We start from the raw sequence: 14,435 nt of genomic DNA, 5'->3' as shown, positions 1-14,435 counted from the left end.
GTGGCATCGTATACAAGATAAGCTCAAAAGAAAGTCAAAGTGCTTCACAGTTGCAAAAGTTCAATATAATAAATTGAATAAATATTTTAAAGAGACTATTATGCTCATTTCCAGCCCCATATTTTTATTCTTGGATTCACAGTCAATTTAAAGTTATTTTAAATTACCTGGAGACACTTCCTTCAGCCTCAACATTACTGCCCCTGTTTTGCCTGAGAAGATTGGGACAATTACATTTTCTGATATTTTCACTCTCCTTAGCTTTGCAGTGTACATGCGTATACATGTGTATTTTTAGTTAGTGTGACCACTGCTAATTGAAATGCTGTCTATCTTGGCCAGGACACTGCTGCAACAGAGATTTTTAATCTCACAAGTCATATATTTCCTTGGTAACAGTTAAAAACAATTGAAAATAATCCTTATTTATCTTATAATTAGCATTTGTGCACCTCGGTTCATTGACAGTGTGAAATTAGCTGTATTCACACTTCTCGTTTAAGAGCATGAAATCATATCTTGGCATTTTTTGGCTGCAAGAAATCAGTAGTTATTTTCTGCGCCCCGGTGCTCTTTCAGTTCCCCAATGCAAACAAATACTGAGGTGCCACTGAGAGTTCAAAGTGATCTAAGTGATTTAAACTCCAATAACACGATCAATGTGGCTGTTTTGGGTATTTATGCAGACTGCATTGGTTCCACCTTGCCTTTAGGTCCTTAAAGTTAACTGTCTTCTGATTGGCTGCTAAAGAGGTGACCATATTTGGAATGTAGCTCTCACTGACATCACACAGATCTTAAAGAAGGAAAAAAAATCTCTGAAATTGAGTCTTTCGAGCAGTCTAAAGCCTAATTTTTTTTTTTTTAAGTGTACAGTTATCATCTGTACATACCCCAACGTCATTATTGGAAACCTGGGTCATGTTTCACCAGTATAAGACAGAAAATATGGAAAAACTTACAAGAAATATTAGAAAGTGAGAAAAGTTAAAAAGCAAAGAAGCATCTATAAATAACTGAGAATAAATAGGTTTGGTTTCTTCGGAGAGACAGGATGAACCGAAGCTGGCAAAGCGACAAAAAAGAAAATAGATGGTTGGAGGGAAAGCGATTAAAAGAAAGGAGTCAAATACCACACACAAAAAAGCTAGATTTGAAATATAAAATAAACAGTAACAGCAAGCTTGTGGGAGCTTTAACAGATCTGTTGCATTTTGTTGTTCTGGCAAAGACTGGCAGCTTGCAGCAAATGCGTGTGTGTTTGTTTGTGTGGGCTTGTAGTATGACTGTGGGTGCCTGTATGCGTGTGTATAAGTGGGCTGTGTGTGGCCAGACTCTCTGGGCTGATCTTGGCCTCCGGCTCTAGCTGGCGTTCAGCATGTCTGTAAAGAAACAGCTGGAGGCAAAGCCAACACCAGTCCTGCTCAGAAGCTCAGCTCTGCCAGCAGCGACAGATTCCAGAACTTTCCACGGTCCCGCGTCGCCATGCCAACAGGTCTTGGCATGCCACAGCTGTCCTGATCTGCACACCTGGCCCACCAAGAGTCCAGAATCACCTCTCCTGTCACTGTGTGATGAACAGGTCATTTACAACCCAAGTGTTTGTGTGTTTTTAAGAGTTATGGGCCCAGGTAAAGAAAACACCGTGGCAGTGGACCTCCTGTGTGTTGCCCTAATCAAACAGAGCTAAGAACCTTCGCACTGCAGAAAAGCAGGGCTTAAATTTGTGGAAAACCCACACAGAGGGATATTCAAAAAGAAACTACATTATGGAAATTGCGCTTAATAAAGATTTGTGCTGTTTGTCTTTGATAGGGCCACTGAATTTCGTGGTTTCAGGAGCAACTATCAAACATGAGGTTAAGAGGAATATTTGACTGCAACTTCAGCTACAGAGTGGGGTTGGCCAGTGTGTGTGTGTGTGTGTGTGTGTGTGTGTGTGTGTGTGTGTGTGTGTGTGTGTGTGTGGGCATTATAACTCAATCTTTTTAGTCTGGATGGCAATCTGGACACTTTATTAGGTACATCTTGCTAGTACTAAGTTCAGAACTGCTCAAATTCTTTGTGCCACAGAGTCAACGAGGTGCTGGAAACATTTCTCAGAGATCAGGTCATAAAGGGATGGACATAGTCCAAAACAACACTCAGGTAGGTTGTGGTGTTTAAGCGATTTTCATTTGGTACTAAGGAGCCCAAAGTGCGCAGAGGAACTAAACCCCAGTCCATTACACCACCAGCAGCAGCCTGAACCACTAATACAAAGCAAGATGGATTCATGCTGTCATGCTGTTTACTCTAAATCATGATCCTACCATCTGACCGTTGCAGCAGAAACTGAGACTGAAATTGAACCTGAGTGAAATGTAGCCTCAGCCTCCGGTTGCCACCAGTTGTCTTCTGCTGCAACAGCCGATCTTATACAAGGTTTGATGCGTTGTACATTCAGAGACGAGCTTCTGCACACCTTGGGTGTAACCAATGCTTTTTAAAATTAGTGTTGCCTTCCACCTCAAAGCAGTCAAGCCATTTTCCTCTTTTCCCCCTGGCATCAAAGGGGAACTGCCGTTCACTGGATATTTTCTCTTTTTCTGTTTAAACTCTAGAGATGTCATATGGGAAAATCCCAGCAGATCAGCAGTTGTATGCAGTCAAATCACCTTTCTTCACATCTGAACTTCAGCAGGTGTCCTCGATCATGTCTACACATCTATTGCTTTGAGGTGCTGCCATGTGATTGGCTGTTTAGAAATTTGCATTAACAAGCAATTGAACAGGTGTACCTAATGACTTCATCTTTAAAAGTAGCTGGATTCTGTTTCATGAGCTACTGACAATAAACGTATCAAATCTAATTTACAAATTTCTATCAACTCCTTCACAGGGTAAACTGTTCACTCATGTGGGGGATAGTTCTGTTTTTTTTAAAAGAACAATTTACAGCAGGTGTCAGTAAGAACGACCTCAAACGGCATCTCTTGCACTTGGTTTGGCATCAAAATCTTATTCCACGTCAAAGCATTTATGACATCATCTCCCAAACTTCTTTCCCATGTAGAAAGCTTTCTGTTGCTTTAGTGCTGGTTTTGTCCATTTGTTTCAGTTTTCAACACTGTATTTAGTTAAAAACAAAATCTTATGCCCAACAATATGATCACATCTTGACTTTTTGCCTGATACACAAAAAGTAATAATTGAATTCAGCATCTGTTGATTCTGAGGGATACAGGACAAAAGACCAGATGAGTTTCGGTTGATTGATCTGTATTTGATTAACTAAGTTATCCTGAATTGCATTGTGATAAACTCCTGGGATGAAAGAGCTATGAATAGTCAGTTTCCATTTAAGTTTAAGGATATTTTATTCCCCTCTTAGCCTGCGAGCACAAACATTGTTGCTGAAACATTGTTGGAGGTATCGAGACAGAATATGAACCCTGAAACTCTAACATAACACAACCAGATTCATAACAGCCAGCAATGTAGTAAGACATCAGACATGACAACTGTCAAAAGAAAATTAGATTCAACTTCAACTTTAAGAGTAATTCTGATTGCAGTTAAAAGCATTAACTCTGCAAACAGGACAATCTTCTGTTCAGCAAACTGCCTAGTCAAGTGATTCTCGACCGCATCTGCGCCTCTGAGTCAGTTGTGACTAGCCACTCTAATTCAATTAAGGAAAAAACATTTCAAAACTTGATATTTAAGGAGGAGAAATAAGAGGTTATGCACATCATAAAAATGCACATTTCACCTAGTGTATTTTGGCTCAACACTTTTACAAGAAGCCAACTGGAGTTTTGAAGTGGTCTGTGTACGAGTGGGATTATTTCTTGCTCTGTCTCTCTGGATATAGTCGCCACCCATGATATCTAAGTCTAAACCTAACACGCAAACACACTCTAACACATTAGGGGTGGAGTGGAGAGAGAGAGAAAACATGATTTGTGTATGGATGTCCAGCATGTGAACAGTTTGATTGATGGGCAGCTTAAGAACACAGAGTGATCCTTATTAGAGGCTGAAGACTGCCAGCTCTGAGGGATGCGTGGGCATGTCCTCCTTGGTAAATGATCAGGTGTTTGACTGTCTGGTAGGAAGGAAGTCCTTATTAATGTTGAGGGGAAGGCTGAGGCTCAGCAACCTCAGGCATGCCTGCCCACACACGCATATACACACAACACACACACTCCCATCCAAACAGCATAGGCAAACTCTCACTGCGGTTCATTACTGTACCGGAGAGCCGGTGTGCTCTTACAAGAAAAGTTCTGATTGGGAACAGATATCTACAGCTGTGGAGGTGTTAAAACAAATCCATTGACATCTTTTACTGTATTTTACCCCCCCGGGCCATGAGACTTTATTCCCATTTTTTAACCTAAATTTAAATATTATTTGGTCGCAAGATGCCAGGATAGCATGCTGGAAACCGAAAATGGGCATTTTTGCAGTGAGTTGCCTATTTAGACATCGAGCGATACTGAGAATACATCCACACAAATATTGCATATTTTCACCCAGATGAGCATCTCAGCACAGTTTTAACCAGCATAAAAAACATGCATTCTATTTAATGACCAGCAGGGGGCGACTTATCTGGCTCTCTTAGCCGTTCGCTGATACCTACTTGGCTCAGCTTGACTAGACTCAGTTTTAAGGGTTTTCCATTAGGTGGTAGTACCTTGTACCTTGTACGGGGTTCCAAGGAATTGGAAAATGTGAGGTCAGAGTGCCTGCCACAGATTGGCTAGTCAGTGACTCACTCGATGAGTCATGAGAGCATCTTCTTCACAAAAATCCAAACTGCCTTTTTTGAAATCTTTCAGCGAGGAAAAAGGCTGCACAAAGAGCAACACTGTGGTATCTGAGTCTGACCAAAAACCAGCAGGTATACCATTGCCTTGACGTCCTCCATTGTTGTGGTGTTTGTGTCGCATACAAATGACGTCACAGGATGTTCGGCCACATTGGAATAACGACCCCACACACGATAGTGATACTCATTTCTAGTCGGAAACATCTGAAACCGAGTCGAGTCGAACTGAGTTGGTACTAGTGGAAAAACACTGTCCTGAAGACTTCATGTACCCAGACTCCGAGTATAACATTAAATTATAGTCATTACTAGAGTCATTAGCACATGTCTTGTCAATCACGTCATTAGCCAGTGAGTGTCAGGCGAGGTGTCCTCAAAACCAATACCAACTGGGAAGGGATACTGACGCCAGCATCATCATTTCTGAAAATCAGTTCTTTTATAATGTTTTTGCCTGTACATAGTAAAACACAGCCAAAATTTCAAATTAAAATGCAGTCAAAAAACCCACTGGAACATATTGTGGATGCTAGGTGTAAATATTGTAATATTGTAACAAGTCAGACATTTTAAAGCAAAAACATGGGAGTACACTGCTCAATGATAAATGTAACCATAATCAGACAAGCTTATTTATTCATTGGCCAAGAAAGAAAAGAAATCACTGTCGTGGTAAATTCGAGCATCTCTAACCTTATCTTAGTGCTGGAAACAGAAGATATTCAGCTTGGGTTAGGGTTAGAACTAATAAATAGTCTGCTATGCTCACCGGCTACACTCAAAAAAATGAACTCAGCCTATCTCTGCTTTTACTAAAGTAGATTTTGTTGTTTGTTCTTAATAAACTCGATTTTGCAAAAATCCTTAAAGTGTTTGTGCAAATTTAATGAAATGTTGTTACTTTTTGTTGTTACACAAAGTCATTGAACTGTGTCAACGTAACATTGTTGAGTAAATTCACAGGTTTGTCCCTCTGCACATACTGCTGCGTGCAGAGCCCGCCTAAATAAGGGCCAATGCGCATGCGCACCACCCTCTTTCTCAAGCTTGCTATTTCTTCGCCATGTGGACTGGTTCAGCCGCATTTTTGTCCAAAAATCAGGTAAGAAGTCATTTTTCTTGTAAAGCCCGTCTACATATATATGTTCACACGTCAGTTAATGTCGCAAGTGCTACTAAGAAAAGAGTACAGGCAGGGTTTTGCCCGGTAAAGGTTTGCTAACGTGGACTTGCTGCACGTGAGTTTCCAAATAATTTTGGAGGGGACTCCATTGCAATAGCAAAGCTCTGTTTTCAGCCCAAATGTAGTGTAGCGCTAGCGTCGGTATGTGTCGGTATGCGTCGGTACAGGCAGCGCATTCGGTCCGGCACGCACTTTCGCGCCAAGTTTATACTCGGACGCCTGACTGCGTTGCACTTTAGCCAACAACAGTGGAGAAGCGCTCCTCGCTAGCAGACAGGTTAGGGTGTATTTTCTGTCTAATATTTCAGCTTACGTTTTGATGTAGCTTGCAGAAAGCATTTAGTAAGCTGGTGTAAGATGAACTGCATTAATGTTGTACAATGTCCATGGGATTTCTCACTCGACTTTTAATGTCAGATTACACACACATTTACACAATATGCAGTGGTGATGATGTAGATCAATAAATTCATTGTTGTAGCATACAATATTAAAAATAAAACTGATTAATATGAAACATTAACAATGTGCAAATTATTTAGTTTTTTCAGGGACAGTGTAATGAAAATGTCTTTTGTGCTTCTCCCCCAGATACGTTGATGTGGCAGTGCAAATTGTGCAAAAAAGTGGTGTCATCACGAGCTCTGTTATTAAAACACTACAGGTTAGTTCATAGTAGACAGCAGTATCCATGTGCCTATTCTGATTGTGTCTGTGTTTTCAAAACATGGAATGCTCTACATAGCCACTTAAGCAGATCACATACCCAAAGAACTCTAGACAAGTCTGTGAGTTTGGCAACATTTAACTGCCATTTGTGTTCCTGCTGCAACATAGCTTCGGAGCAGGAGTATTTTTCTCACATTAACAACCATCTAAAATATAACGAGACTGTGCATTGCATGTTTGAGGGTTGTTCTTTCAAAACAAATATCTATGGTACATTCAAGTCTCATCGAAATAGGAAACACAATCCTTATACCTTAAAAGACTTTAAAATCGGTATTGCTAACACTATTGTAGGCCAAACATCAGCTGATGACAGTACAGACACTATTGTAGAAGAGGACATAAGTGCAAATATTGATCACGATACAACTACAAGTGAGACTGAAGATTTGGCAAATGTAATAGAACTTAATTTTGCATCTCTTTTACTTAAGTTGGAAAACTATTTTCATGTTCCCAGCATAGCAATTGACGAGTTGCTTTCAGAATTGCACTACCTGATAAGCTGTGCATCAGTGCCTTTGACAAATCAAGTAATTGTAGACATACTCAAGAATCATAACCTTTGTCTAGACCAGCCTGTTATTGAAGAACTGACAAAGGCAGTTTCTTTTAACCCTTTGTTAAAAGCCATAGAAAAGGACGGCACACTTGCCACTGCCTTCAAACGCAGACAGTATTACAGAAAACATTTTGAAGTAATTGATCCAATTGAATACATTCTCGACTCCCAAAGCAAGAGGACCTTTCAGTATATTCCTATTCTAAAATCATTACAGCAGATATTTAAACAAGAAAACATACTGAACAAATTTGTCACTAGCCACAATCAGAATCCTTTTGTAAATAAGGAAAAGTATACATCATATAAAGATGGTCTACATTTTCAAAATAATGAGTTTTTCTCAGGCGGTGAACTAAGAATCTCTATTTGTCTTTATGTTGATGATTTCGAAATTTGCAATCCATTGGGGACATCACGGAAAAAGCATAAACTTTGCTCAGTTTACTGGATTTTAGGTAACTTGCCACCAGGTAGTCATTCATCCCTCTCTTCTATTTATTTGGCTCTCTTGTGCAAAAGTGAGGACCTTAGGACCTTTGGCTATTCAAAAATATTTGAGCCACTTTTGCAAGACCTTGTCATTTTAGAGCAGCAGGGAGTGTTCATTGACAATTTAGGGGTCAACTTTAAAGGCACTGTCCAATATGTAGTGGCAGACAGCCTCGGAGCTCATGGATTGGCCGGTTTTGTGGAAAGTTTTTCTGGAGATTACTTTTGCAGGTTTTGTACTGCTACACGCTCAGAAATTGAATCAAAAGCTACAAATAGTGACTTTTCTCTGAGAACTGAGGAGCTCCATCGTGTACACATAGCAACTGCACGTGAGACAGGGGTAGCTTGTTGTGGTGTGAAAAGCTCGTGTGTCTTAGCAGACAGTCTGTCTTTCTTCAAGGTCACTACAGGATTCCCCCCTGATCTTGCACATGACCTTTTTGAAGGTATTGTGCCTTTTGAGATAGCTGAGTGCCTTCGAATACTAATAGGCAAGAAGTACATCACTTTTGAAAATCTAAATAGACTTGTTCAGTCATTTCCCTACAAAGGAGGGGATCAGACTAATCGCCCTCAGAAATTGCCTCACAATTTTCTTAGTAAAAAAACTGTTGGTGGCAATGCACATGAAAATTGGTGTTTACTAAGACTTCTGCCACTTATTATTGGACAACACATACCTGAAAACGAACCAGCTTGGGAACTTCTACTAGATTTGAAGGATATTGTTGAGCTTGTTGTGTGTCCTGTTCATAACAGTGACTCAGTTGCATACCTGGAGAGTAAGATTTTAGACCACCATCAAAGGTACAAAGAAGTATGCCCAGATAGAAGACCATTGCCAAAACATCACTTTCTGGCTCATTATCCCTCAATAATTCGCCATTTTGGTCCACTTGCCTTATTATGGACAATCAGATTCGAGGCAAAGCACACGTTTTTAAAAAAAGTTGCTAGACACACAAACTGCTTCAAAAACATAACCCTGTCTTTGTCAACCAAACACCAGCTCATGATTGGCCATTACATGCATTCATCAGGCTGTAGCAAAGCCACTTTTGAGGTTTCATGAGTCTCGGCAGTCCCAGTAGAACTTCTCAAACGTGAAATTGCACATTGTCTTGCTGAAAAGTACCCTGACACAGCTGTAGTTAGCCTTGCCCAGAGTGTGTCTGTTGCAGGCATCTACTACAGGAAGGGCATGTTAATAGTACATGGATCACTGGGGGGTCTGCCAGAGTTTGCTGAAATCCTGCAGATGTGTATTTTGGCAGATTCGTTGGTGTTTATAGTAAAAAAACTGAGCTCGTGGTACACTGAACACTATGGATCCTTCAAAATTGACCCATCTCCAAAGGAAATTTCTCTTGTTGCACATGAGGATCTGGTGGATTGTTATCCACTTTGTGACTACCAAGTCGGAGCTTCTCGCATGGTTACATTAAAGAGATACATACACTGTTCAGGTAATTTTAATGTCCATGTTGCCGATTTAATTTTTGTGCTGTATAGCAGTTCTTCTCAAAGTTTGGTCCTTAAAAATAGTTGGACCAGAACTTAAATCTACTCGGATATGTTTCAAGCCTTGTAAAAATACTAGAAAAAAAATTGTGCTGCAAAATTCTGAATACCACTAAAAAAATGTAACATGTACTGAAGTTTGGGAACCACCTGCTCATGTTCTTGCACTTATTTTTTAGAGTAACAGTTGGAGATTGGGACATCAGAAATGACAGCCCCAACAAAGCTTCTGATAATCCTGGGGGAGAACAACGCACTCAAGTTAACCCTTCCTTTGGGGATACCAAAGAATGTTAACGAGCTCAAAGCGGAGATTGAAAATCAGTGCGGAGTTTCTGAACAGTTCAGATTGCAGTACATGGACACAGATTTTAATCAGTTCCTTAACATGACATCCACATTTGATCTAAAAGACATGGACAAAATAAAAGTGATTAAAACAGGTGTTCCAGAAACATCCACTGGTAGTAATGAAAGCAGTGTGTCCTCATTTAACTTGGGTAGCCCCTGCTCTGGCCACAACCCGGATTATGACACAGATATACTGTCATCGCCAGAATCCAGGTCATCAAGCTCCTCGAGCTCAGCAAACTCCACGCTGCGATCAGAAGCCTGGCCACTGGACTTTCGCATACCTGAGTTTAGCTTCGATGTAGAGCTGCAATTGACAAAAGGCAACCAGGAATTCCGAGCCAATGGAACACTTTTAACCCTAAAACCAAAGCTCAAGTCTGACATTTTAGAGAGCTTGTCTTCAGAAATTATGAAGTACAAAGCTTACCCTTCAGACAGCAATCTTAGTGATGTTTGCCAAGCTTTGGTTGTAAAGCATCCATGCTTGAAAGAGAAGGGTTCAGAAACTGGATTTTCTGCATGGAAGATCAGTTTGAAGTATAAAATGTCAAACTATCGTGGAAAACTGAAGAACTTAGGGTGTAGTGAGTTGGTCATCAATTCTCTCAAAAGAAGAGGGAACAGTAATGTGCATCCCAACCAAGTCAAGAAACCCAGGAGAGCAGAGGTGAATTTCTGCCCTGATTATCCAGCTGGAGAAACCCGAGAGAGTCAGGAAGAAGAAAGGTTGGTGCTGCTTTCAGAGTTCAAGAAGAAGAACAACAATGAAACCATCAAAGCAAAAATGGCCCAAACCTTTCCTCACCGGAGGCAAGAAATTCTTCAGGACATGCCCTTCGTAGCTGACTTTAAAAGCCGATGGCCAGCTCTTTTTTCTCCACGTGAGGTAACTGAATCAGTTGATCTGCAAATGCACTCCACATGCAATATTTTAAACCCATCACGCTAAACATTTGTTTATTTTACAGATAAATGCTGAATTCCAGCGCATCACTACGATCCCGCTAACATCCACATTTATGGCACAGCTGGACAACAACACAACCAAACTGACCAAAGTCTTCAGAAACAAGGGAGGAACATCTGGACGCAAGATCACAGAAATCATGGCTGCAATTGATGAGGTTTGGAATTAATTTTTTTCAATGCTTCATTCCCTCTTTTAATACATATGATTTTGTTGTCTCCTTCTATTGTAAGGTAAAGTTTAATGTTGGTATTATGGGATTGTTTATTCTTTGTCCTTTTCATGATAGTGTTGTCACAGTAATAAAGTTTTAAGTTGATTTGGATACTTTATAAAAAAAATTGCCAGAATTAAAAGCTGTTTTTACAGGACAGTAGCGTTTCCAAAACGGGATTTGCCGCGGCTCCCTGGGGAGAATTTTGGCATTTACAGTAGAAAAGCTGAAGCTAGAATAAACTGCCATCAGGCACCTTTCAAACCAAGACGGGATAAAGGGAGGTCTCTGAGCTTAGTACTACAACTGTTTTTTCATTTGTCCTTGCAAAACCTCCTGTTCAAGTCCTCCAAACACACCCACGTCACCCCGCTTCTCTTCCAGCGTCACTGGCTGCTGGTCAACTTCAAGGTTCATTTCAAGATCCTGGTTCTGGTCCTTAGGGCCTTACATGGACAAGCACCATCATACAATGGAGATCTTCTCAGTCCCAACACCCCCAGCAGGTCCCTGAGGTCCAGTGATCAAAGCCTGGTAGTGCACAACAGTCTAAAGACCAAAAGTGACAGATCATTGCTGCTGTGGCCCCCAAACTCTGGAACTCTCCTCCTAAGCCTTAGATCAGTGGACTCAGTGGTTTACTTTAAAAAAAAAATCCTCTGTTCAGGCTGGCTTTGGTGTGACCTCTTGTTCATCCTCTTCCTCACTGGATTCTTCATGCTGCTGTTTTTGGTCGGGTTTCTGTTTTTTTTTTTTGGGATCCTGTGGTTACCTTTTTTTGCTCGTCACATTTTTTCAAATGATAATGTTCCTTCTTTCCTTAATTTTTTTTATTTTAAATTTTGTTGTTCTTCTGTAGTGTGTCATGGACTTTTTTTCTCAAACCATTATATACATTTATTTTGCTGAAGTTAACTGAAAATGTCTTTAAAGTTTAGCTAAGTAAAATTTGCTTTTATGTTTTACAGAACGACACAGTTGCAATGAGAAGAGTGTGTACGCTGAAAGGACTTGCAGTCTACCTCAATGAAGATCCGAACAGCTTGATCAAAGAATATCAGGCAAGTAATCAAATAGAAACAATTTCCAGTAATAAAAATTTAACTGACGGTAATTTTTCCTCACACACATTCATTAGATTATAACAAAAAGTTAAAATTAGAACATTATTGGAGATATAAAAGCACAAGCTTATGCGGGAGTGACCCTTGCCATTACAGTTGGGGTGTAATGTGGGCTGAGTGTACTGTCTTTCTGCTTTGTTGTTCTGCCGTGTAATCTAGATGATGGACCAACACCTCTCATCTCGCTCTGAGCTGTCTACTGTTTTGCAGCTTAAAGGGATATTCCACCCCAAAGTGAAAATTGGTCTATTACCATATTACCCAGAGTAAGATAAGTGAGAAAAAATAATTTTGTAACCAGTGCAATAATTCTCCTGATCCGGCAGCAGTCTATTTGCTTTTGCCTAGCATTTAAAAAATGGAGTGAATGGGAACTATAAACATTTTGGTTGCAAATGACTCTTTAATGGTACGAATTATTCCTGGTGAGCTCAATAATCATGTCGACTTTAAATGAAAAGTAATAAGTAACTTGAAGGATTTGGAGGAGTAGATTTAGACTTGGGAATACATTATGGTTACCACATACAACACTGTAAGCCGCCGGTGCATGGATATTCGAATATGTGTTTATTTATGGAAACCAGAGGCTTTTTCAACCACTGTTGTTGTATCCAAGTGCTATGCCATGGCGGGTTACAGGGTGCTTTGGCGTAACCGTAATGTAGGCCCAAGTCTAAATCGCCTCCTCCTGCAAATCCGTCGTGTTACTTTTTACTTTTCATTTGCAGTCGACATGATTATTGAGCTCACCAGGAACAATGGGTATAAGATCAGAAATGTACTGTGCTGGTTACAAAATGCTTTTTTCTCACTTATCTAACTCTTGGCAATTTATGGTAATAGACAAATTTCCACTTTGGGTGGAATATCCCTTTAATTGATATGAAACCCTGCAACTTGTATTATTATGTTTATTTACTTATTAATTTTTTTAGGATGTGGACTTCCATGAGGCCGAAAGTGAAATGGAGAAGACGCTCATTGGCATCTACGTCATCAAACCAGAAGGAGAGCGTGACCTTGACCCGGCAGAAGACATTGGTATCATAATTGAGGGTGTCGCTGTGCTCAGAGATCTTCCTGATGTTGCCACTGCTGTTGTGTTGTTGTTCGGCCTGATCTACACTTTAAACATGAGCTACCCATCCAACCTCAGGTACACTTTTGAGTTTTTTCAGAAAGTACTGATGGGACTTGATGCTAAGAAGCTATCAAACAAAGTTCAAGTGCTCAGAAACAAACTCCTTGAATAAAGAGGAGGAAGCGGGAGGCCCTTATTGCTTAACTTAGTTTGAATGCTTTACGTTCAGGTATAGTTAAGTTGTTCATAAACACTATTTTTCATTGTCAGTACTGTTTCTTGGGAACATTCACCAGTTTTAGAGAACAATAATGTTCATTTGCATTTTAGCAAAATACTGTTACTTAAAAAATTGGTGTTGCACTTCTTCTACTGCTACTTGACAACATACAGAAAATGACAGACATTTTAAAAAGTTTTAGCGGTTAGGCCGCTGTGATTTGATATTTCAAAGAATGTGATATTTGGCAGCTGTCTGCAACTTGGGATGTAACCATAACTTGAAAAACTGAGTAGCACTGTTTTACAGTACAGTTTTTGAACAAAACAGCCAATTTTCACTGTTTTAAATGAGTTTAGTTTGCTCTTTCATGCTTATCAGTGTTTGAAAAGAATTCCTGAAACGTCCTGTAAAATGTAGGATTTTTTTTGATAATTTGGATGCTTTCTGGACCAGTTGAAAGACAAGTTGGTTAGCACTTCACTGATCTTTGAAGTAAAATATTGTTTTATGCACAAAGTATTTAGTTAAAGTTGTAACAAGTTGTCTGCATTGATTGCACTTTGTGTTAAGCTACGGCTCTACAGTCTTTTCGGTCTGTCAACAAGTATTTAATATGCACTGAATGTGCTTAGTAAAGACAGGACTTTGTTGGATCATTTTTTTTAATCATTTTAGTTTGACGACAAGTTGGTTAGCACTTTATACTGATCTACATTTTCTGCACAAAATATTCACTTGGAATTTGTAACAAGTTGCATTGATTGCACTTTGTGTTAAGCTGTTGTGCTTGGAAAAAAGTATTTTATATGCACTGAATGTGCTTATTAAAGGCAGGATTGTGTTTGATAATTTGGGTGCTGTCTTCATTTCTTCCTAAAAGATCTCCCTAAGATTTACTTAAAAATGTTATGTCAAGTGGTTCCACATAACTGCTTTAAGTAACTTTTAAGAAACTTTGCTATTTTGTATGGAAGTAACCAGTGTAAATGATTTATTTGTAATTGTATTGAATAGAAATTACTTAACAATTTTATATAATTCAAAAGTAACAAAGTTATGTAGCAGCTACATAACAGTTTTACAAAGATACTACCTAACCAGGTTATGTCCTTCTAAAGCAGAAAAGTTATGTACCAGCTAAGTAACAGTATTACAAAGAT

General features: G+C 39.6%; 1 protein-coding gene across 5 annotated transcripts; it reads left to right on the top strand.

Moving 5' to 3' along the window:
- The first annotated feature begins 5,598 nt into the window (after positions 1–5,598).
- On the top strand, positions 5,599–14,124 carry LOC113026536 (uncharacterized). 5 transcript variants are annotated; one of them, XM_026175440.1, is made up of 6 exons: positions 5,599–5,921; positions 6,594–6,666; positions 9,489–10,549; positions 10,632–10,787; positions 11,813–11,905; positions 12,907–14,124. In XM_026175440.1, exons 3-6 carry the CDS (start codon positions 9,518–9,520, stop codon positions 13,222–13,224), a joined length of 1,599 nt encoding a protein of 532 aa, XP_026031225.1. In that variant the 5' UTR covers positions 5,599–5,921; positions 6,594–6,666; positions 9,489–9,517; the 3' UTR covers positions 13,225–14,124. The 5 variants fall into 5 exon arrangements, 1 of the variants encoding a protein (XP_026031225.1); XR_003272933.1 differs by lacking the exon at positions 12,907–14,124 and having other exon boundaries at positions 6,594–9,254; positions 11,813–11,902; XR_003272935.1 differs by lacking the exons at positions 11,813–11,905; positions 12,907–14,124 and adding an exon at positions 11,229–11,580 and having other exon boundaries at positions 6,594–9,254.
- Positions 14,125–14,435: the final 311 nt, after the last annotated feature.

Source organism: Astatotilapia calliptera, chromosome 7, assembly GCF_900246225.1.
Source record: "Astatotilapia calliptera chromosome 7, fAstCal1.2, whole genome shotgun sequence".
NCBI lineage: Eukaryota > Metazoa > Chordata > Actinopteri > Cichliformes > Cichlidae > Astatotilapia > Astatotilapia calliptera.
The sequence above is the reverse complement of the archived record's forward strand: the minus strand, read 5'-3'. Positions and strand labels throughout refer to the sequence as shown.

Excerpts from the sequence above, each read along its gene's own strand:
- LOC113026536 (XM_026175440.1), top strand. The coding sequence starts at position 9,518 with ATGACAGCCCCAACAAAGCTTCTGATAATCCTGGGGGAGAACAACGCA. Across the intron at positions 10,550-10,631 it reads CTCTTTTTTCTCCACGTGAG|ATAAATGCTGAATTCCAGCG; the intron begins GTAACTGAATCA and ends TTTATTTTACAG. Across the intron at positions 10,788-11,812 it reads TCATGGCTGCAATTGATGAG|AACGACACAGTTGCAATGAG; the intron begins GTTTGGAATTAA and ends TATGTTTTACAG.